At 43.1% G+C, this 22,834-nt stretch overlaps 1 protein-coding gene across 5 annotated transcripts in view; it reads right to left on the minus strand.

The window, feature by feature from the left end:
* htt (huntingtin) overlaps window positions 1-22,834 on the minus strand; it is a 214,299-nt gene that overhangs the window by 126,841 nt on the left and 64,624 nt on the right. For all 5 annotated transcript variants that reach the window (XM_033018340.1, XM_033018344.1, XM_033018343.1 and 2 more), the window contains 6 exons: window positions 21,517-21,640; window positions 15,968-16,086; window positions 6,017-6,128; window positions 5,792-5,929; window positions 3,104-3,262; window positions 1,823-1,920 (listed from right to left, as the gene is read on the minus strand). In XM_033018340.1, coding sequence (XP_032874231.1) covers window positions 1,823-1,920; window positions 3,104-3,262; window positions 5,792-5,929; window positions 6,017-6,128; window positions 15,968-16,086; window positions 21,517-21,640 — 750 coding nt within the window. The remainder of the gene's footprint in view (window positions 1-1,822; window positions 1,921-3,103; window positions 3,263-5,791; window positions 5,930-6,016; window positions 6,129-15,967; window positions 16,087-21,516; window positions 21,641-22,834) is intronic.

Consider the following 22,834-nt stretch of genomic DNA (forward strand, 5'->3'; position numbering starts at 1 on the left):
AGAGCAGGGGAGAGACAAGACTTTGCCTTCCATCACAGTGAGGTGGAGATTCACTGTGATGGATGTTTGTGTAAATTGTGTTGGTGTGTGTCTTGGTTCTTTTCTTGTATGACTGCAGAAACCAAATTTCGTTTAAACTTCATGTGAGGTTCAAATGACAAATAAACGGTATTGTATTGTTTGAAGTGAATTGAAAGATACAGTATGGAAACAAGCCCTTCAGCCCACCAAGTCCAAGCCGATCACCCATTCACACTAGTTCTATGTTATACCACTTTCACATCCATTCCCTGCACATTAGGGGCAACTTTACAGAGGCCAATTAACATAAAACCTCCCAAGTCTTTGGGATGCAGGAGGAAACCGAAGCACCGGGAAGAAACCCACGAGATCACAGGGAGAACTTGCAAACTCCACTCAGACGGAACCCGAGGTCAAGATCTGGCGCTATATGGCACTGTTTGGAGTTTAGCTGAACGAGGGATGATTTTAATGAAACAAACGTTCCTAAGGGGACATGATGGGGTAGATACTATGATGTTTGCACTACCGGAAGTCTTTCAAAGGGATGCCAACAAGATACTAGAACAGATGCACAGATTTTCCTTGTACAGATGGTGAATCTCTGGAATTGTCTACACTAGAGGGTAGATAATTTTTTTTTGAGAGATTGGGGAATGGGGGAGAACAAGCACAGAGGTGGAGTTGAGGACTGGAACCAGGTCAGCCATGATCATACTGGATGGCAGGACTGGCTTGAAGGAGAGGTTGCGCATTCCTGCTCCTATTGTCTTGTGGTTTACACACACGGACTCAAGGAGACTGAGAGTGTGGCACAGTTGTGTTGATTCCAAGACTGGGTTAATCAAGATCTCCTTGTGAGAGAGACCATGCTTGAAGGGCCAACTGGCCTACTCCTGCTGCTGTTTGAGTTCTCATGTTAATTAGTCAAAAGAAAATAATTTGAGTCTATGGAGTCTACTCCACCATTCGACCACGGGTGATCAATCCTTCCCTCTCAGCCCCATTCTCCTGCCTTCTCTCCATAACCCCTGATACCTGTACTAATCAATAATATGTCAATCTCCGCTTTAAAAATACCCAATAGCTTGACCTCCACAGTGGTCTGTGGCAATGAGTTCCACAGATTTACCACCCTCTGGCTAAAGAAATTCCTCCACATCTCCTTTCTAAAAGGTATGTTCTGTGATGCCAATTGCTGTTCATGGGCTGAGCCACAGGGTGGCATTTCTGTCCAGTCAATGACACAACCCAGATCAGCAGAGATAAGGAACTGCAGATGCTGGTTTACAAAAAAAAGACAAGTGTTGGACTAACTCAGCAGGTCAGAAAGCAACAAGGTAAGTTCTATCCATGCACTTCAGAGATGCTGCCTGACCCGCTGACTCGGCAATTGGTGTCCTTCTTTAAATGTACATACAAGCTGTTATATCTATGGAATAGTTGACCACTGTATGTCCAGGCAGCCTTAGCAACACGACTAAAAGCCTCAGAGTAGCCATGTTTGTTTTTGTCCACAGGAGTCCGTGTCCCATCCCTCACCGATTACAGGGACGGTGTCAATGATTATCTGTTCACATGCTTTAGGATTAAATTACAATCCTTCCTTATCAAAGCTATTCCAGTACCATTCTTATCCAATAAAAACATACCACAGAAAGATATTGCCGAACACGATAACAAAAACCTAACCATGAAGGAACCCCCCCGCCTCAAAAACCCCCCCAGCATTAATAAATATCCTAGGAGTTAATAAAATGATTTATGGCATTATTTTAATCTCAAGAAAAGCAACACCTACCCTTACGGCAGCACAAGCCATTTTGCAAGTTACAGATGATTTATCCTTCAGGGTTTTCTGGAGTAAAGGGACGCAATCCTCCAAAGTGAAGCCATACCCTGCAAATAAATTGACAGGGTAAAAGTCTGTGAACTGATATGTTCAAGGAAAGAATACTGCATTAATTGCACGTAAACACCAATCACACAACAAAAAATATCCACTAAATTGGTTGAGAAATCTGATATTCATAAAAATAATACTGGGAGAACATCTTAACCATGTTATTACATTTAGATCATCCTGAATGAAAGTAAAAACAGAAAAAGCTAGTTGGATTGCTCTGTGGAAAGAGAAACTTTAGACTTTAGACAATGTGGAAACTGGCCTTTCAGCCCACCGAGTCCACGCTGACCTGCAATCACCCCGAACACTAGCCCTATCGTACACACTAGGGACAACTTGCAATTCACGGAAGCCAATTCACCTACAAACCTGTACGTCTTTAGAGTGTGGTAAGAAACCGGAAACCGGTGAAAACCCACAAGGTCACAGGGAGAACATACAAACTCCGTACAGACAGTGCCCGTAGTCAGGATCAAACCCGGGTTTCTGGTGCTGTGAGGCAGCAATTCTACCGCTGAGCTGTCTCAAACAGTCTTAACATTTCATGTCAAGGACCAGTTTGTCAGAACCCAATGATGCATTGGTTTTTAATCTTTAAGAATGTTTTTCATGGAAGTGGTGGCATAAGCAAGGTGGACAAGAGCTCAGGGGAGGCTGTTCTCCTCCTTAAATCACAATGAACCAGGTTATAATAGGCACTAGAGAGGATATGGGGCTGGAGGGAAATGCAAGAAAGACGAACAAGACAATTAAGTGGAGCAGTTTCCAATGTATAAGGAACTTTTCATCAACTTCAAATGTTTCAAAGGTCTTTTATTGCCACGTGTACCAATTAAGGTACAGTGATATTCATACTACCATACAGCCATACTAAAACAAAGCAACAAGACACACAACCACATAATAGTGAACATAAACATCCACCACAGCGGATTCCCCACATTCCTCACTGTGATGGAAGGCAATAAAGTCTAATCTTCTTCCCTCATTTTTGTGACAGATCTGCTGCAATTGATCACTGTGTTGACAGTCTCAGCATGGTTCTGCATATCACACAAGATGATGCAAGGCAATCTAGATAGAAACCATTTCTTTGAGCAAGAATTCCAGGGATAACACATTAACACCATACAGTTGCACAAACTAACAGCACATCAACAGGGTTTGTCCATTTACCTGTAGCTCCTTGTACCACAGCAAGCCAGCTTTCTGGATTAAATCGAGTCTTTGTGAGAGCCGAGTGAATGAATGTTGAGCAGAGGAGTGCTGTGGCTCCTCTTATCTGTGGATCCCCATGGTTGACATATTTCAAAATATCTGATATACATTGGTCTTCTGTGGAATGAGAAACATCAAGACGTGAGTTGGCTAACCAAAAAAAGTAGGTTAGTTTAGAGATACAGCACAGAAATAGGTCCTTTGGCCCACCGAGCCTGTGCCGACCATCGATCCCCAAACACTAACACTAGCCTACAAACTGGGGACAATTTAGAAAACCCACTCGGTCACATACAAACTCCGTACAGACAGCACCCATAGTCAGGATCGAACCCGGGTAGTTGGCGCTAACAGGCAGCAACTCTACCACTGAGCTACCGTGCTACCTCCGAATGTTTCACAAATTCTAAAATCTGCAAATACTTGAAAGAAAATTCAAAAGTAAAGCTAAAATGTCCAGCAGGTATGCCAGCAATCTGATACAACAACATGCATGGGGAACTCCATTTGTCCACAGACCTGGACTATTATTGGAGGGAAGATCAGTTCAATTTCCGTCAGAGCTTCAGAATTCTTGTTTAGTTTGGTTTATTAATGTCACATGTACCGACGTGCAGTGGGCAGATGCTATAGATCTGCACGGGAAGGTAGACGCTCCTGCCCCCACAAATTTCGGGCAGATGGGGCTCGTCAGCTTGGGAAGGCAGTCCATTTAGGAGAGGGAAAACTCTGATTTAAAACCTCCACTGCATTGTGGCCATATTCAGTCATGGAAAAGGCTCCAGGAGTAAACCTCAAGAAATCTGGAGTCGGAGCCCATAAGGCAGTTCGTCCTCGCTCTGGCAGCTCCAGCGACGGCGCTGGTGCCAAACTGTAACGGCCCTGCTGTTCCTTTGGATCGATCAGCGGTGTGGAGAGGGGGGACGTGCTGCATGGGCAACAGCCCGTCCTCCATATGATATCGCCCAGGCTTACATCCGACCAGGATGCATCACCCATGGTCAGTCATGACCGAGGGGGGCCTACTACTACCGACGTGCAGTGGTACGCTTTTTGTAGCATGCTATCCAGTCAGTAAAGACTACACATGATTACAATCAAGGCGTCCACAATGTACAGACACAGGATCAAGGGAATAATGTTAAGTCCAGTAAAGTCTGATTAAAGATAGTCTGGGTCTCCAATGAGGTAGATAGTAGGTCAGGATCGCTCTCTAATTAGTGATAGCATGGTCCAGTTGCCTGATATCAGCTGGGAAGCAACTGTCCCTGAATGTGGAGGTGTGCTTTTTTACACTCTGTACCTCTTGCCAAACAAGAGAACAAAAAGGAGAAGGCGGCTCACTCTGGCAAAGCAGGAGGTCCAGAGCAGATGGGAATGGGAAGAGGAGTTCAAATGCCGAGCAACCAAAAGATCCAGCTGGCCTTGGCAGAAAAAGGTAAAGTGTTTGGCAAAAAAGGTTGCCTCATCTACGCTTGCTTTTGGCAATATAAATGAGGGCACATCGGGAACACCGGGAAATGGAGTCGATGTGGTTAGAGGTGAACCTGTGCCTCCCCTGGAAGGACTGCTGGGGTCCCTGGATGGAAGTGAGAGAGGTGTAAAGACAGGTGTTACATCTCCTGCGGCTGCAGGGGAAAATACCTGGAGAGGGGACACTTTGCATGGGAAGGGAAGAGCAAAACAAGGAGTTACGGAGAGAGTGTCTACAGAAAGCAGAAAAGGGTGGGGACAGGCTGATGCAACTGATGATGGGATCACGTTCAATGTGCCAAAACTATCTAAGAATGATGTGTTGGATGTGGAGGCCAGTGGGCTGAAAGGCAAGAACCAGGGGAACTCTTGCCTTGTTCCCTCTGGGGGAACTGGGGAGAGGGAGAGCGAGTGCATAAGAGCAGGTGGCAGAGGAGATGGGTGAAGAATCTATTGCCAACAGAAGTGGGGAAACAACGTGGAAGGCCTCATCTTGGGAGCAGATGCTGCAAAGACAGAGAATATGAGAGGAAGGGATAGCATACTTGCAATGGATAGAGAGAGGAGGTGTGGTCAAGGTAGCTGTGGGGGATCAGTGGGTTTGTAGAAGAACCAAGATAATGGCCTGTGAAGGAGACAAAGAGATTGATAAAGGGGAGACTGGTGGCAGAGATTGTGCAAATGAATTTGAGGGCAGGGTGAAAGTTAGTAAAAAAGTTGACAAAATCACTTGCAGTCGTTGATGTAGCAGACAAAGCTGGGGAATGATGCCAGGGTACATCGCAACAAGAAGTGTTCAACGTAATCAACAAAAAGGCAGGCATAGCTGGGGGCCATATGTGCCCATGGCACAGCCGGTGCCTTACAGCATCAGAGACCCGGGTTTGATCCTGATCTAGGGTACTAGCTATTTGGAATTTGCCCATTTTCCTTCCCATATCCCAAAAATGGCCAGCCCCATTTAAAAAAAAAAAATCCCTGATGTGTAGTGAATGGATGTGTAAGTGGGATAACACAGAAAAAACATGAACGGGTGATCGGTAGTTGGCTTGGATTCAGCTGTATCACCAAAACTTAAAAAATAATTATCTGATAATTCCAGACAATGTAATTAACTATCTCTGTAATGTATTTCTAACTCACTGCTTGAAACACTCCAGCCCATTCCAGTACCTTGAATCTCTAAAACTTCAAGTGAAGTCCTGTACAGTTTGTTGAAGAAAGCTTCAGGATGAAGTCCAATGGCTGCTCCAACACAACTTACTGCCAACGCTTTGACACTCACTCTGACTTCTTTATCAGGAATCAGACCTACAAAGAAAAACCGGAGATGAAAGCAAACATTCCACAGTGAGAACAAAGATAAAAAGCTGAAGCCATTCAAATGTTGCAGCTTACCATTCTTTTGACCCGTTAAAAGAAAAGATGCACTAAGGAGACGAACACAGTGGACTAAAGGTGCCGCATTCTCATCAGTGTAATGGCCAATGTCTCCCTTTATCCGGCAAGGCTGTTAAAAGATAAAAATAACAGGTGTGCAATTTTTGACTCAAGTGATCAAACTTTGTGTTGTTATTAAATTCTCTGAGCAACGAGATATTTCAGGAGTGTTTGGTTTGGTTTATTGTCGCATGTACCAAGGTAAAGTGAAAAGCAGTCAGCGGGAAGACGATACATGATAAAGGGAATAAAGTTTAGTGCAAGATAAAGTCCAGTAAATTCCGATTAAAGATAGTCTGAGCGTCTCCAATGAGATATGTGGTAGGTCAGGACCGCTCTCTAGACAGTGATTCGGTTGCCTGATAACAGCTGGGAAGAAACCGCTGGTACAACAGAACCACTTACAGAGGCAAAGAGCCAAACGATTTAGATCCAATGGATGATCACCTGGTGCTGGCTTAGCCGATCTGATTTGCATGGTAAAAACTGTACTGATAATTAGACGAGAGAATTTGCCCAGGTCTGGCACTCCAGATCACCATCCAATGAAAACTGTTGGATGTGGAAATTCAGTAACAGCCACCTTCAGTAATGTTACCTAGAGAAGGGACCTCTTAAATAACAAATTTTGGACCTGCAGATACCACCACCAATGGGGCACAGGGTGTCTGAGGGAAAGGTAGGTGGGAAGACTTTGAGGCACTGCACACCTTCCATTACTTCTGTTGAGCTTTGCATCCTCCTCGCGAGTAGACCCTATGTTAGCTCAAGAAGGTTCCCTCTCCTCGCCGAGTGATCCTGGGCCAGGGATTCTCAGGAATTAGTGGAGAAAGTCACCTTTTTACAGTAGGATGCTCTCTGAGAACATGTTGGATCTTTTCCTTCACTCACACAATATCTTTCTTCCTAAGTCAGAGCTTCAAATAGACCACTGGTTTCAGAAATCTGATTTCTATCATGCTGATGACGGACTCTGCCCAACAGGACCAACAAAATGTTATTAGGGCCTCAATGTTAAGTGTAAGAACAGAGGAGGAGCAAGCCATTACGCCCTTCAGATCTGTTTTGACATTCAACAAGATCATGAATGATCGTCATCTCAACATCATTTTCCCCACTGAACCTCTATTTCCCCACGATCTCCCTAATATACAGAAGTCTCTGTCTTTTATGCAATTACATTGTCTCCACAGACCCATAGAATAGATAAATCCAAAGATTCACCACCAAATGTATCTTCTTCCCTGTCCTGTTACATATTGAATTAATACATCAACTTGATCAGTGGCCGCTACAGCGTGGAATTTTGCATTCAGGCGCGGTGCTTCAACCCGTAACATTAAATGGATATGTTTACCGAACATAAATTCTCCAATTAGCAAATAGAATCAATTTTTAATTTAGGACTTTATTTTCAAAGCTTAACAATTAATGATCTAAATAAAACTCCTCTTATTCCCACACCAACACAGGCCATAGACAGTCACAAAATGCTGGAGTAACTCAGCGGGTCAGGCAGCATCTCTGGATAAAAAGGATGTCCGATGTTTCGGGTTGGAAGAAGGATCCCGACTCAAAACATCACCCATCCTTTTTCTCCAGAGATGGTGCATGACTCGCTGAGTTACTCCAGCACTCTGTGTCTATCTTCAGTATAAATAAGCATCTGCAGTTCCTCTCTACACCAACACAGGCCATATTGCTTGTTAAAGAACCAGTTTGTGAATACATGATACAGTGAAATGCACGGCACAACACAATTTATTATTCAGGCTCCCGAATTTAGAAACCGATCAAATCTACAATATAAAACAATTAAAAAATCCTGTTTTTAACTTTTAATTCCAGTGCATCATATCACATCCCACCAAAACACCCTGTGTTGCTTATTCCAATGCACTTGGTTGCACATTTATTGCTGGGTCAGAAAATTGCGACTTGGAAAAATTAAAAGTCTTGAACTTAATTTAGGCTTTGTTTTCCAGAGGGGGTGCTGCACTATTAGAAGACTATCTATCTCACTGGCGATCCCCTGGACTAACTTTAATCGGACTTTACCTTGCACTAAACATTATTCCCTTCATCATGTATCTTGTACACTGTGGATGGCTCGATTGTAATCATATATTGTCTTTCCGCTGTCTGGTTAGCAAGATTTTCATCCTACTCAGTACTCGTGACAATAAACAAAACTAAACTAAGATTAGTATCCTTTCTTTTACTTTCTAAACGGTGACATTTTCCAACTATAACATGACACTAGGTTTAGAACGTGAATTCTTCCAGTTCCTTGGCAAATTTTCCCCTGCAAATCAATTAGCAAACAAACTCCAATTGCCATTTGTTTCACTGCTGCTTGCAAGACATCAACAGCATATAATTCTTAACATTGTTCTGCTCAATGTAACTCGTTAGATACAATTTAAAGGCTTATGTTACAACCATATATTTCATTTATTGATTCTTGACTGCTGTCAAGAGAGCAAGAATTTCAAACTACTGCACCTGCTATTCACAACATTGAAATAAAAGGCAGGGGGGAGGGATGGAAGAGGCTCAAATGGAGATTGTGTGACTCCCTGTGGAATGCAGTGGTTTAGTTCAGATGCTCATCACTCGAAACTCTCTCTCTCTCTCTCAGTCCATGACGTTCTCAGTCTCTTACACTGCTCCAAGGAAGTCAAATCACCTCATCTTTCAACTGGGCACAATATGGACTCCCTGAGCAACACTTTCAAACAGCGATTCTTCAATCCCACTTACACTCATTATACTTTATCCCGCTCTCACCACTGTTCTAGCCGTCTTCCACCCCACATCCCACCACTCCATCTGAAGGAGCGTCCCAACCCAAAACAACGTTCTCCACAGATACTGCCTGACCCACTGAGTTGCTCTGGAGCCTCAAGTCTTTTTTAATATACTTTATTCATTGATGGGGTGTTAGCATCAATGGTGAGGGTCAACTGGAGGCGAGAAAAGGCCAGAATACCTTACAACAAATACTTCACCCAGAATACAAATCGCCACATTTTGACAGATTGAAAATGCCCAGTTAAGTGCTTCACGTACACAGTAAATCAATCCCTACGGAAAAACAAATTAACTAGGGCATGTTTGTGGAAACTCATTTAAAAATAGGCAAGTCTTACAAGCTTATGTTCTACTCATTTGCCATACTTGTGTAATTTATACTTTGGAAAATGGGTAGCTGGCAAGCTCATTAGTTTCTACTGCTATGCAGAGTTAATTCTGCCAAAAGAACGATGGAAGATATATTGCAGCCTCAATTAACTGCATTTTGTGTAGTTGTGACAATCTCCTCTGATCTGCTGCTACAATAAAATGCTGTCTTGCAGGGAACTATGCCGAGCACATAAAACTGTATTCAATTATGTTCACCTTCAATGGTTCTGATCCGAACCACTGGCTGCTGCATGAACCAAGATGATAAATGTTAACGGCTTATGGAATTTATGCATTCTTTGTTCAGATCTGACAAGACTGACTTGTGATAACTTGGTTGATCTGCACATTTAGCAGAGTTGTGGAGCTACACAGCATGGAAACAGGTCCTAGAGCTCACATATCCATGTCAACTAAGATGGCACTCTTGGGCTGGTCTCATTTGCCTGCATTTGGCCCAAATTCCTCTAAATGCTTCCTATCTATATATCTGTTTAAATGTCTTTCAAAAGTTGTAATCAGATCTGCTTCTATTGCTTCCTATGGCAGCTTACTCCAGATTACATACTATACCGCTTATTCCAGATATCCGAGTGTAAAAGTCGACCCGAAGATCCCTCTTAAATGTCTCCCCTCTCACCTTAAGCCTTACTCTAGTATTGGAATCTCCTATCCTGGGAAAACACTGAGCATTTGCTTTATCCATACCCCCCAGGATTTTGTATACTTCAATAAAGTCACCCCTCAGCCTCCTACGCTCCAATGTCTCAGCCTATCCATTATAACTCAAACCCACAAGCCCCCAATAACATTCTGATGATTCTCTTCTGCACCCTTTCAGGTGTAGATACAAGAACACAGGCGCGAAAAGGTCACAGGAATCGGGAATAAATGATGGCTAGCTTATTCAAACTTCCAATTGATGTTTGGGAAGACATGCCATAGAAGCCTACATCCAGGTTGGGCACAGCACTTCCAAAGGTAATAACATGGCTTTAGTCACTTTGAGTGGTCATCATCTCTCAACAATTTGATGGAGTACCACATCCAAAAAAAGAGATAGAGCAGGAAAGTAGTTGAGGAAATACAAAGCTTAAGCGTTCTGCTGTGGGAATGACACACACGAATCCAACTCTACAGGAAATCAGGGAAGTGCAAGAGAAGCTAGAACTGGATGAATTAACTGTCCCGTATATTTAAAAGAGACACAAAATGATGGAGTAACTCAGTGGGTCAGGCAGCATCTATGGAGAACATGGATAGGTGACATTTCAGATTGGGACCCTTCTTTAGACTAATTTTAATAGAAAGAATGGGGGGAAAGAACTCTCCTTACTACATTCAGTCTGAAAAAGGGTCATGACCCAAAGCGTCACCTACCCATTTTCTCCAGAGATGCTGCTTGACCCGCTAAGTTACTCTACCATTTTATCTCTATCTTTGGTATAAACCAGCATCTGCAGTTCCTTTGCATTATGTGTCATGTACATCTGTTGGAGATTGGATTGATAGTGAGAGACGAGGCCAGGATAGATTTTGAACAGAAGTATGAGAATTGTAGCCAAGCGGAGTCAAACAGCAATGGGTGACCTATAATTGGTGCAAGAGAAAATCTAAGCCCCATAACTGAAGTTTGCAGGTGGAGGATAAGAGTCCAGCCAGATCACCTGCTGCATTATTGGTAAAGTCCTGATGGACGGGAACAGAGATAAGAGTGAAGCAGCTGACTTCTCCACCCATCCAACCTTATGACAGATGGAAGGAGGAAGTCTCATCACAGAAAACAAATTGAAAGTTGCAGATCAGTCCAACAGAAAGTTTAGTTTAGTGTGGAGATACAGCACAGAAACAGGCCCTTCGGCCCACCAGGTCTGCGCCGACCAGCAATCCTTGCACACTATCACTATCCTACACACTTGGGATAATTTACAATTTTTACCGAAGCCAATGAGCCTACAAATCCGTAAGTCTTGAGTGTGGGAGGAAACCCGAGCACCTGGGGAAAACCCACACGGAGAACTTACAAACTCCAGAGCACCCAGAGCAAACCCAAGGGAAATGGTACAAACTCTGTACAGACAGCACCCGGGGTCAGGATCGAACCCGCGTCTCTGGCGCTGAGAGGCAGCAACTCTACCATGCTGTCCCTGTTTTGCTATGATCTATACTACTGTATCAAAGGTATACAGACATAACTTGGGATTCACAGATATTTGTACATTCAAACATTAGACCATTTCCTGAAGCACTGACATTGGAAAGGATTTTAATGGAAGTAAATTTAATTAAGATAACTTGCATTTAAACAAGGGACTAAGCAGTTTTCTGAGCTATAAATGACCACGTTACACTATCTTACATTCCCTATGTGTACTTCTGAAATGCAAAACATGGATGACTTATTAAAAGTAGATTAAAAGTGAATTAGCTTGAGAGCACTTATCCTGTTAGAGAATACATTTATTAATTTGCACATTTAGTCTGTGATGGATTTTGTCAAGCTGAGAGGTGCCCATACTAGTTATTAAGATTTTCACCACTAACTCAGAGTTTGAGGGGCTGCAGAGTCACAAAGCTGAACCACATAAATCCAAATACCATGATGTAAAAACCTCTACATAACATAGGTCCACGGTCATTGTTGTTATGCCTGCCAGTTGCACTACGTAGGGTAACTGTGGAGAGTCCCACTACAGAAATATTGCAATATTACCCCAGATCTAATAACTAATCATTGGTATGTTTGCCAATCCACAATCTCAGATTCATACAGGTATGCAGCACAGAAACGGGCACTTGGGCCCAATTTATCCATGCCATCCTTTGGTCTTTACATTGGAGTTACAGAGTGGAAACAGGCCCTGCTGCCCACCGAGTCCACACCGACTAGCAATCACATCGTACATTAGCACTACCCAACACACAAGGGACAATGTACAATTTTACCGAAGCCAATTAATCTACAAACTTGTATGTCTCTGGGAGGAAACCAGAGCACCCGGAGAAAACCCAAGAGAGAATGCACACACTCCGCACAGACAGCACCCAAGGTCAGGATCGAAGCCGGGTCTCTACCGCTGCGCCGCTGTGCCAACATACGTGCCTATCTGTGCTAATCTCATTTGTCTACTTTTGATCCATATTTTTATGAACCATTCCCCTGCAGATACCTGAACAAATGCGTTTTTTAAATGATGCAACAGTACCCATGCCTGCCATTTCCTCTGACAGCTTATTCCATACATCCACTATCCTCTGTTGAATGGCTTGCCCCTCAGAACTCCTGTTAATCTATTCCCTTATTTTAAGCCTATGCCCTTTGGTTTTAGACTTCCCTATCGTAGGAAATATTTTCATAAGCTTATAAAGTCACACCTCAGCCTCCGTTGCTCAAGTGAAAACAGTCAGAGCCAAACCAATCCCTGCTTATAATTAAAGCCCTCCAGTCTTGGCACTATTAGAACATGGAGCACTACAGCCCAAGAACAGGCCCTTCAGTCCACAATGTCTGTGTCGAACATGATGCCAAGACTAATTCTTATCTGCCTGCATAAACCACCGTTACTTGCATATCCATATGTCCATCCAAGCTTTTGAAGGCCACTATCGCACCTGCCACTTCCACCACCCACGGCAGCACGTTCCAGGCACTCACCGCCCTCTCTGTGCAACATTCTTGTGAATCTTAGCTTAATCACAACCTCACTCTGGCACGGTGACCAGAGCGGCAGCCCAGAAATACTGCTCAGTTTGGAGATGAATAGGCAAAAAGGTCTATAATCAAATCTTTGACCAACTAAGTTCTTGATATTTTGAGGCCAAATTACACCATTGGCTTTGAGTATCCAGAACAACAAATCGAGAAACGTACCAACTGCTCTACATCGGTGAGACGAGGCGCAGGCGCAGGCTTGGCGATCGCTTCACCCAACACCTCCGCTCATTTCGCAATTACCGACCTGATTTTCCGGTGGCTCAGCACTTCAACTCTCCCTCCTATTCCGAATCCGATCTTTCTGTCCTGGGCCTCCTCCATGGCCAGAGTGAGTCCCACCGCAAATTGGAGGAGCAATACCTCATATTTTGCTTGGGTAGTTTACACCCCAGCAGTATGAACATTGACCTCCAATTTCAGATAGTCTTGCTTTCTCCTCCTTCCCCCCCCCCAACTCTCCCACAGCTTACTGGCTCCACCTCTTCCTTTCTTTCCCCCACCCCACCCACCCCACCCCACATCAGTCTGAAGAAGGGTCTCGACCCAAAACATCGCCTATTCCTTCGCTCCATAGAGGCTGCCTCACCTGCTGAGTTTCTCCAGCATTTTTGTCTACCTTTGTCTTAAAGATACCTCTTGATAGGTGGGCAATATCTTTAGACTGTGGGAGAAAAAGATTAGTCACAATCTTTTCAAACTCCTTTTTTTGTTGTGCAGATGGCGCAAATATGAACACTGGCTGCCACAATGGGGGCATGGATCTGTCTACTCCACCATCTGTGTCAGAAGGAACTACAGATGCTGGTTTATACTGAAGACAGACACAAAATGCTGGAGTGACTCAGTGGGTCAGGCAGCATGTCTGGAGAAAATGAATAAGTGACGTTTCAGGTTGGAACCCTTCTTCAGACTGAAAGATAGAGAAGGCCAGAACAAGACAAGAGCAGCAAAAGATGACCTCAGGAAGGGTGGAATTCATACTCCACCATCTATTGTATGCGTGGGGCTTTTTTCTAACCTATAGGTTAATCAATGGGATTCAAGGACTGTGGCATTAGAAGGGAACAGCTGTAGAGAGCACCTAAGTTGATTGATGAAACATTTTTGCTTCCTTAGCAAATTTTACAATAATGTTTAGCCTTTTTGTTTGAGGAACAAACAACTGCTACGGGCAAACAGCCCACAAATCCATCTTGCTAAAAATCTAATCTCTTTTCACAAATATTTGGAGCCTAGCATCATACAGCGCAGGAGATGACTGCTTGGCTGATCAGGCCAGTAATAGCTCTTTGAAAGAATAATCCAATTAGATTACTACTACTCTTCAACTAGTAATTGGGGGTCAAGGAAAGAGCGTTCACGTCGCGGCCCTGTTTCAACCAATCTTTCCACCACCACGCACAAGAAGCACAAGAAGCACAAGACAGACACCATTGTGCAGATGCCGAGAAGTGTGTTCAGCTCTGGCTGAACAACTTCTAATCTTGTGTGTGGACTCGATAAGAAGAAGAAGAACTAGTAATTTATCTCTCTTAAATATTTATGCAATTTCCTTTTGGAGTTTACTATTTTTTCAATCCAATGTTCTTCCAGAGAGTGCATTCCAGATGACAATATCGCAGTGCGCATATTAGTATAATGTTTTTAAGGTAAGAAATAGAACTGAGGCACCTCACAAGATTACAGGCAAATACAAATCTGACATTGAACTACCTCAAGTGATCTTACAACAGCTGATCTAAGACATGGGCTAAGGTAGCTTCTAAGGGACATCCTAAAATGAAAAAGATTTTAGGACTTTGGTTAGGCTGCATTTGGAGTAATATGTGCAGTTCTGGTCATCCCATTACAGGAAGGATGCGCAGGCTTTGGAGAGAATACAGAAGAGGTTTACCAGAATAAAGCTTGGATTAGTGGGTATTAGCCACAGAGAGAGGTTGGACAAACTTGAATTGCTTTCTTTGGAATGTCGAAGGTTGCAGGAGGCCTGATAGAAGTATACAAAATTATGAGAGGCATAGATAGGGTAGACAGTCAGAACCCTCTTCCCCACTGGAAAGGCGAGAGGACATAGCTTTAACACGAGAGGGGCAAAGTTTAAAAGAGATGTGCTGGGCAAGTTTTGTTTTACATACAAAGCCTGGAATGTGCTACTTGGGATGGTGGCAGAAGCAGACACATGTGTGTCTAAGAGACTTTTATATAAGCATATGAATATGAAGGGAATAGAGAGAAATGGATCATGTGCAGGCAGAGGAGATTAATTTAACTTTGCATCATGCTTGGTACAGACATCGCAGGCCAAAGGGGCTGTTCCTGTGCTATACCGTTGTATGTACTATGACAGACAGACAAAGTTGAGGAAGGGAACACCAATGCTTAGAGCGTGGGCAATTAAAGTATTACATCTAATGGTGGAAGTGGTTCAGTCTTTCTGCCGACTGTATAGCATGCAACAAAAACTTTTCACTGTACCTCGGTACACGTGACAATAAATAAAACTACAATGAGTGAAGCCAGAATTTAAACAAAGCAAATCTCTATTGCACTATCCCTAAATAAAGGGCCTGTCCCACTGTACGAGGTAATACAAGAACTCTCCCGAGTTAAAAAAAATTAATCAAACTTGTGGTAAGTACGTAGAATGTACGTAGCGGGTACGTCGGAGCTCGGGACGTCTCTTAGTGGCTCGTAACGCTAACGGCAGGTACTCGGGAAACGCGGTAAGCTCGTGAAGATTTTTCAACCTGTTGAAAAATGTCCACGAGAGCCCCGAGTACCTACGAGCGGCTATTACCGTAATTCTCCGAGTTCGAATCAGGGGAAACTCGGGAGAACTCTTGAATTACCTCGTACAGTGGGACAGACCCTTAATACCTGGACACCTTTATTTTAAGCGCTGTTGTTCAGAATTAGAAGTAGCCTCCTGCCAGTGGTAACAGTTACTCTATATATACACGCTATAAATAAAAAGCTTGCATAAGAATTACAACATAAAGCCATCTCACCTTGGTTTCAAGATCTGCTGACTCAACGCAGTCATCCTTCGACACAAAACGATCAACACTGCTGTCAGAGGATTGCCGGCTGTGGCCCATGTGACTTAACAAATGAGATTTGTTTACTGCTGTAAGATTAACAGAAATTATTTTTCTCCTCTGCTCTCTTCATTAAAATAAAATCTTTCATCTTCATTTACAAGGTCAACTTGTGCCACTCCCTGGCTAAAGTTAGCAGAGTCGCTCATCTGGATATGTACTATGCTATATTTCATTCAGTCTTAAGTATACAATGTTAAATGACATTCCATAAATACATAAGCTATAGGAACAGAAGTAGGCTATTCAGCCCATCAAGTCTACTCCGCAATTCAATCATGGCTGATCGATCTTTCCCTCCCAACCACATTCTTCTGCCTTCTCCCCATAACGCCGGACACCCTTACTAATCAAGAATCAGTCAATATTCGCCTTAAAAATACCCAATGACTTGTCTTCCACGCATTGACCTCAAGGAGTGAGTTGCATTGTAGGATGCACAACAGTTTAAATCAAGCATTTGACAGAGATCGTCTTTGCCTATTAAAGATTGCATGGCACAATTCATATCCCCTTTCCGTGAATTGTCAACAACTCTCCCTAAAGTACTGGCCACCATGTTACTGGAAAGATGTTGTCAAGCTGGAAAGGGTACAGAGAAGATTTACGAGGATTTTGCCAGGATTAGCGATAGGGGGAGGTTGAGTAGGCTGGGACTCTATTCATTGGAGCGCAGTAGGATGAGGGGTGAACTTAGAGGTATATAAAATCATGAGTGGAATAGATCAGGTAGATGCACAGAATCTGTTGCCCAGAGTAGGTGAATCGAGGACCAGAGGACACAGGTTTAAAGTGAAGGGGAAACAATTTAATAGGAATCTGAGGGTTAACTTTTTCCACATAAAAGGTGGTGGGTGCATGGAACAAGCTGCCAGAGGAGGTGGTTGAAGCTGGGACTATCCCAACGTTCAAGAAACAGTTAGACAGGTACATGGATAGGACAGTTTTAGAGGGATATGGCACAAACGTAGGCAGGTGGGACTAGTGTAGCAGGAACATGTTGGCCGGTGTGCGCAAGTTGGGCCTGAAGGGCCTGTTACCATGCTGTATCATTCTATGACTCCACTGACAGAAACGGAACAATTTGTCATTCATCTCACTGCTCCTTGTACTATCTTGGTTTGCACAGAATGGTTAGTGCACTATTTTCTGAACTTGTAAGCAAGTGCTCACATGACACGATAAAACCCCATGTGACTGTCTTGAAAAGCCCTCCAGTTAGGGAGAGCTCTGAACCAGCCCAGATAGGTTCTAGATTCGCTCTGTCTCCCACAGTCTTGTGATACGGTCAAGATTCCTTTACCAAACCCGCCATTTGGGCAATGAAGGTTTTCACAGATTCAACGTAATGCATTTTGTGTTCATTCTTTCAACTCTTCTGTGTGAAAGCATGCCAAGCTTTCAGGACTGCCTCTGCAACATAGGGTTATTGTTACCATATGCTAGGTTTTCCAACAGTGACCATATTGTGCAGTGCAGGCTGGTTGGTGGCAGTGGAAAATTAAAATATAGTTTGACCTCTCTGAGGTTCATAGGCAATTGTAAAATGCCTCGTGTATGTGAGTGGCAGATTCTGCATGGGGGTGGGAAGGGAAGTTAATGAGAATGTGCGGGAAGAAAATAGGTGGAGTGTAAACGGTCACCTAATGAACAACACGGACTCAGTGGGCTGAAAGGCCGTGTCCGTGTGTACGGCTCTTTGACTCTTCTATCAGCATGCTTACCCTAGGTACAGAAGATAGACTGGGACATTCCAACACAAAACCTGCCAGTGCTTCGTTATCAGGAGTTGCTGTCAAGTAACATAGACCATTGGTCCACGCAGCGATTAGAGTTGCTGACCTAGTGCCAGGGAGCTGGGTTCTATCCCGACTATGGGTATTCTCTATGGCGTTTGTATGTTCCCCCTGTGACTGCATGGGCTTTCTCTGGGTGCTCCAGTTTCCTGCCACACTCCAAATATACGCAGGTTTGTAGGTTAATTGTTTTCCTGTAAATTTAGTTTAGTTTAGAAAAAGGCCCTTCAGCTCGCCGAATCCACAACGACCAGTTATCCCCGTTACACTAGCGCAGACCACACATGAAGGACAGACACAAAATGCTGGAGTAACCCAGCGGGACAGGTAGCATCTCTGGAGAGAAGGAATCTGGGGAAAACCCATAGGGAGAACGTACAAAATCCATACAGACAGTGCCCATAGACAAGATCGAACCCAGGTCTCTGGCGCTGTAAGGCATCAACTCTACCACTGTACCACCGTGCCATCCCTAGCGTGCTCCTACATTGGCCCCAGTGTGCAAGACAGAACTAGTGTACTGGTGATCATTGGTCGGTACATACTTAGTTGGCCAAAGGGCCTATTTCCATGATGTATTTCTAAACTAAGCACTACTCCAAAGTCATTGAACTATATTAAAACAGTTGGGTTGTACAGCTGGGTTTACATGAGGCACACGGAGTAGAATAGCCATTCTCTCTGAGAGTAAACAACCCAATTATCAAGTTGACTGCAATTATTTTTCTTTTGAAAACTGCTTGGCCCATTAGAACAGGATCTTTTTTTTCTTTTTTTTTAAACAAACGTTTAATATAATTTGTACTGCATCTCTGATGTTGCAAACTTGATAATGGAACAGACAAAAATTGATTGTCAAGAAATACAAACTGCTCCATCAAGCCGGGCTCACCACCCATGGTTTCCTACCCCTCAATGTGCATCTTGGACGGGAAGGAAGATAAAGGGCAAAATAACAGAATCAGGGTCAATAAAAGTTAAACTCTTCTCTAAAATTCATTTCTGACCCACTCAGTCTAGGAAGTATGCCACAATAAACATTACAACCGCACTAAATATTTCTCAATCCATTGGAATGCAGACTGCATTTGTTACGAGAATGTCAAATTTCTCTCTCATTATTTTTAGGTTATTGTCACATCAGCTTGCTATTAATTAATCGCAACCTTTTACATTAAGTCAACTCTTCAAATCACTAAACAGAAGAAAGCTATGTGGTGTGTAAAGGATGTTCACTGTACTCAAGTCTGATCTGTGACCACATGCCATGTGCCTGGGTTTGTATCATATCCCCTAACAACTTCAATTATGAAAGTTCGATTGAACTTGATTGATATCAATAACCGAACCTGCAACCTCCGCCATTTAGTCATAGTCAATGGAAACAGGGCCTTTGGCCCAACTTTCCCATGCCAACAAAGAATTCAAACAAAGAATTGGCACCCGGTCCCATAATTTCAATAATTGAAGTCTTAACATAGACCTTTGTGGATACCATTAGCCACCAAAGGCAATCAGATATAGCTGCCTATATCCTAACTTTGTCATTTTCAGCACTTTATAGTTGTGCCTCGACCTAGATCTCCTAAATTACAATCAGAAGCTGGCAAAACTCTGGTTCCAACCCAGTCAAGATAACATGCATGGTAGAAAAACCCGTTAATGCTTGAACTCTACCTCAAGAGTAAATAGTGCTCAAATTATGACATCTGTGCCTTTTCCCAAACCAATCACATCGTCAATCAGAGTTTGGGGAGAGCAGACAAATGATGGCTCCTTTCCCCAGTGCATTAGCTAAAGTTTGTCTGTGCAAGAAACTCCCCCTGCACATCCCCCAACTTCAAAATGGGAAGAAAGGAGATGGCCTTCGCCTTCCCCCGTTAGCTGTCATTTCTCAGTTTAGTGCCGATTATGTTATATTGCAGATGATTCGGTATTCGGCTATGCCACTGTACACCCACCCAGAGGAAGCATTCTAACTGGGCAGAATTTTTCAAATTCAGAGCGAGTGGATAGTGTTTTAAAGTACACGTTTTGCAGTAATATAACTACTTCATCAGTCACGAATGTTGACATTTAAGCAGACTGCTTCTGCAAGATGCTCTTTACAACGATTATATTGTATTCATTTTCTGATATAGTTCCGGCTTCCTTCTCTTCTGTTAATCAGAACCCCTATTCCTTACAAACTATTCAAAAACACAAAAAACAGATATAAGGTCATTCACCCCTCTAGCCCACTTTACTATTCAATATTATTATTTTTTTAATCCTGGTACAACTTTCTTGCACTAACACAATATCCCTTGATTTCCTTAATAATAATACGAGGCGTTATGCACAAGGAACTAAACTATGCAGTGGAATTTAGGCTCAAATCTCCAGTGAATTTGTTGACTCCAAAGGAACTCTTAAGACTACTCAGCAATATTAACGTCCTATGAAAATGTAGTAATGAAAAAAATACAGATTTGTCTGGAGATTTTACACTTACCTCAAACAAAGCTGGCTTTTTCATTCAAATCATCCATGCAACATATTTCTGCAACATCTTTTCCCAGCCCCTTTCAATTTATACCCATCAAAATATTCATCCAGCCCTTCATACTTTACTTGCTATCTAGTTTCCCCATGTTATACATCTGAATTAATCCTGATGGAGGAGCATTCCAGCTACGAATAACTCTTTGGGGAAAGATGTTTCTCTTGATTTCCCTATTGGGAACATTGATGGCTGTTTTATATTTATAGTTCCTAGTTTCAAACCTCCTTGTGTAAAATCAGTTCTAGAATCATGCCATTGTCAGCCCTCAAAAACACCTGAAACTCGGGGGGCACAATGGCGCAGCTGGCAAAGCTGCTGCCTCACAGCACCAGACACTCAGGTCCGATCCTGACCTCGGGTGCTGTCTGTGTGGAGTTTGCACGTTTTCCCTGTGACCGTGTGGGCTCCCTCTGGGTGCTCAGATTTTCTCCCACATCCCAAATTCATCGGATATTGTCATTAAAGAAAAAAATGAATTTGCACAAAATAAAGGTGTGATGTTAATTGAATCAAAGCTATAAATCTTCGGTATTTGGATTTGTATAGATTCATAGAGTGATCCAGTGTGGAAACAGGCCCTTCAGCCCAAGTTGCCCACAGCGGCCAACATGTCCCAGCTACATTAGACCCACCTGCCCGCTTTAGGTCCATATTCCTCCAAACCTGTCCTATCCGTGTACCTGTCTAGCTGTTTCTTAAATGTTGGGATAGTCCCAGTCTCAACTAGCCTCCTCTGGCAGCTTGTTCCATACACCCACCACCAATAACAAGATTGATTGAAAAATACAGCACGGAAAAAGGACCTTCGCCCCCTCGAGTCCACACCAACCCATTCGATCACCCATTCACACAAGTTCTACATTATCCCATTTTCTCATCCTACACACTAGGGCAATTTGCACAGGCCAATTAACCTCCAAACGCACATGTCTGTGTGATGTGGGAGGAAACCAGAACTGGACGAAACCCACAACATTTATAACCAAAAATTGCAATTTGTGAAAACAGCAATATATCGTTTCAAAACATTAGGTAACAGCAAATGAAGCTCAACCTCAAACCTTAGCACAGCCCTTCGCTAACACGCTGATTGGCTTCAAAATAATTTGAAAACCTACCAAGAGTGGAAGTTGTGAAGCTTTCTAGTAGAGCATCTCCTGTGGTGTTTAAGGTATCCTCCTCCTCATCTTGAAGTTGTCCAATCTGCATTGCTGAATACTGACTCTCCGTTCCATCTAGTACCTGGTCCAAACAAGGAGATTCAAAAATCATTCCCAACAACAGGTTTGAAGGAGACATGGCATTTTTGCCCTCATTTTATTCCACTCCTTTCCTTGAGGGTGTGACTATATGCTTAGATAAGATGGCAGGTAGCTTCGCACCCAAATAATTGGAGACAAGGGATTTTAGGAGTGAGCTGACAAAAGCTAGTATTGTAAAAAATAACAAGTAGAGACGGATATGGGCCGAATACAGTCAAGTGGGACTAGCGTGGATGGGGCATCTTGGCCGGCATGGGGCCTGTTCCCATGCTGTATGACTCTAAATGAGTTGGCTCCACATGCTTGCATCATAAAGCAAGAGAGGATGCACATTTAACATCAAAACTAAAAGTAAAGAAGAGATAAAGGGCCATCTGCAACTGGATGCACAAATGAATTGGAGACAAGACATGGGAAAATGTTCTGTGCATTCAAACACAGACTGCTCACATAGTACTTTGTAGCAAATATTCCTGAGTCATTTATAAAGAATCCCTACGAATGCAGCAGACAGATCCCATGCAAAAAGGAAAGTATCTCCTGACAGAAATAGGGGAATTTATATTACAACATTGGCACAGTGGCTTCACAGCACCAGAGACCCAGATTTGATATTGACTTTGAGTGCTGTCTGTGTGGTGTTTGCATGTTCTCCCTGTGACCACGCAGGTTTCTTTCGGGTGCTCTGGGTTCCAAATGATGTGCTGGTTTGTAGGTTAATTGGCCCTAATGTGCAGGGAGAGGATGCAAAATGGATAACATAGAACTAGTGCGAACAGGTGATCGCTGGTCAGTGTGGACTCGGTGGGATGAAGGGCCTATTTCCATGCTGTTCTTCTAAGCTAAACCAAGCTAATGATGACGTAGGGGTCGATGTTGGGTAACTGTTATTTGTTATCTATGTTATAGATTTGAATGACAATGTATAATGTTGTTAGTACATTTGTAGTTCTGGTTATCCAACTATAGGAAGGATGTCATTAAGTTGGAAAGAACACAGAAGAGATTTACCAGGATGTTACCTAGCCTTGCGAGCTTGAGTTATTGGGACTGGATGGGTTGGGACTTTTTCCTTTGGAGTGTAGGAAGCTGAGTGGTGATCTTTGTGAAGTATACAACATCACGAGAAGTATGGAACGCTTTTTCCTACGGTAGAAGATTCTAACGCTAGAAA

The sequence above is a fragment of the Amblyraja radiata genome, chromosome 3 (assembly GCF_010909765.2).
Source record: "Amblyraja radiata isolate CabotCenter1 chromosome 3, sAmbRad1.1.pri, whole genome shotgun sequence".
NCBI lineage: Eukaryota > Metazoa > Chordata > Chondrichthyes > Rajiformes > Rajidae > Amblyraja > Amblyraja radiata.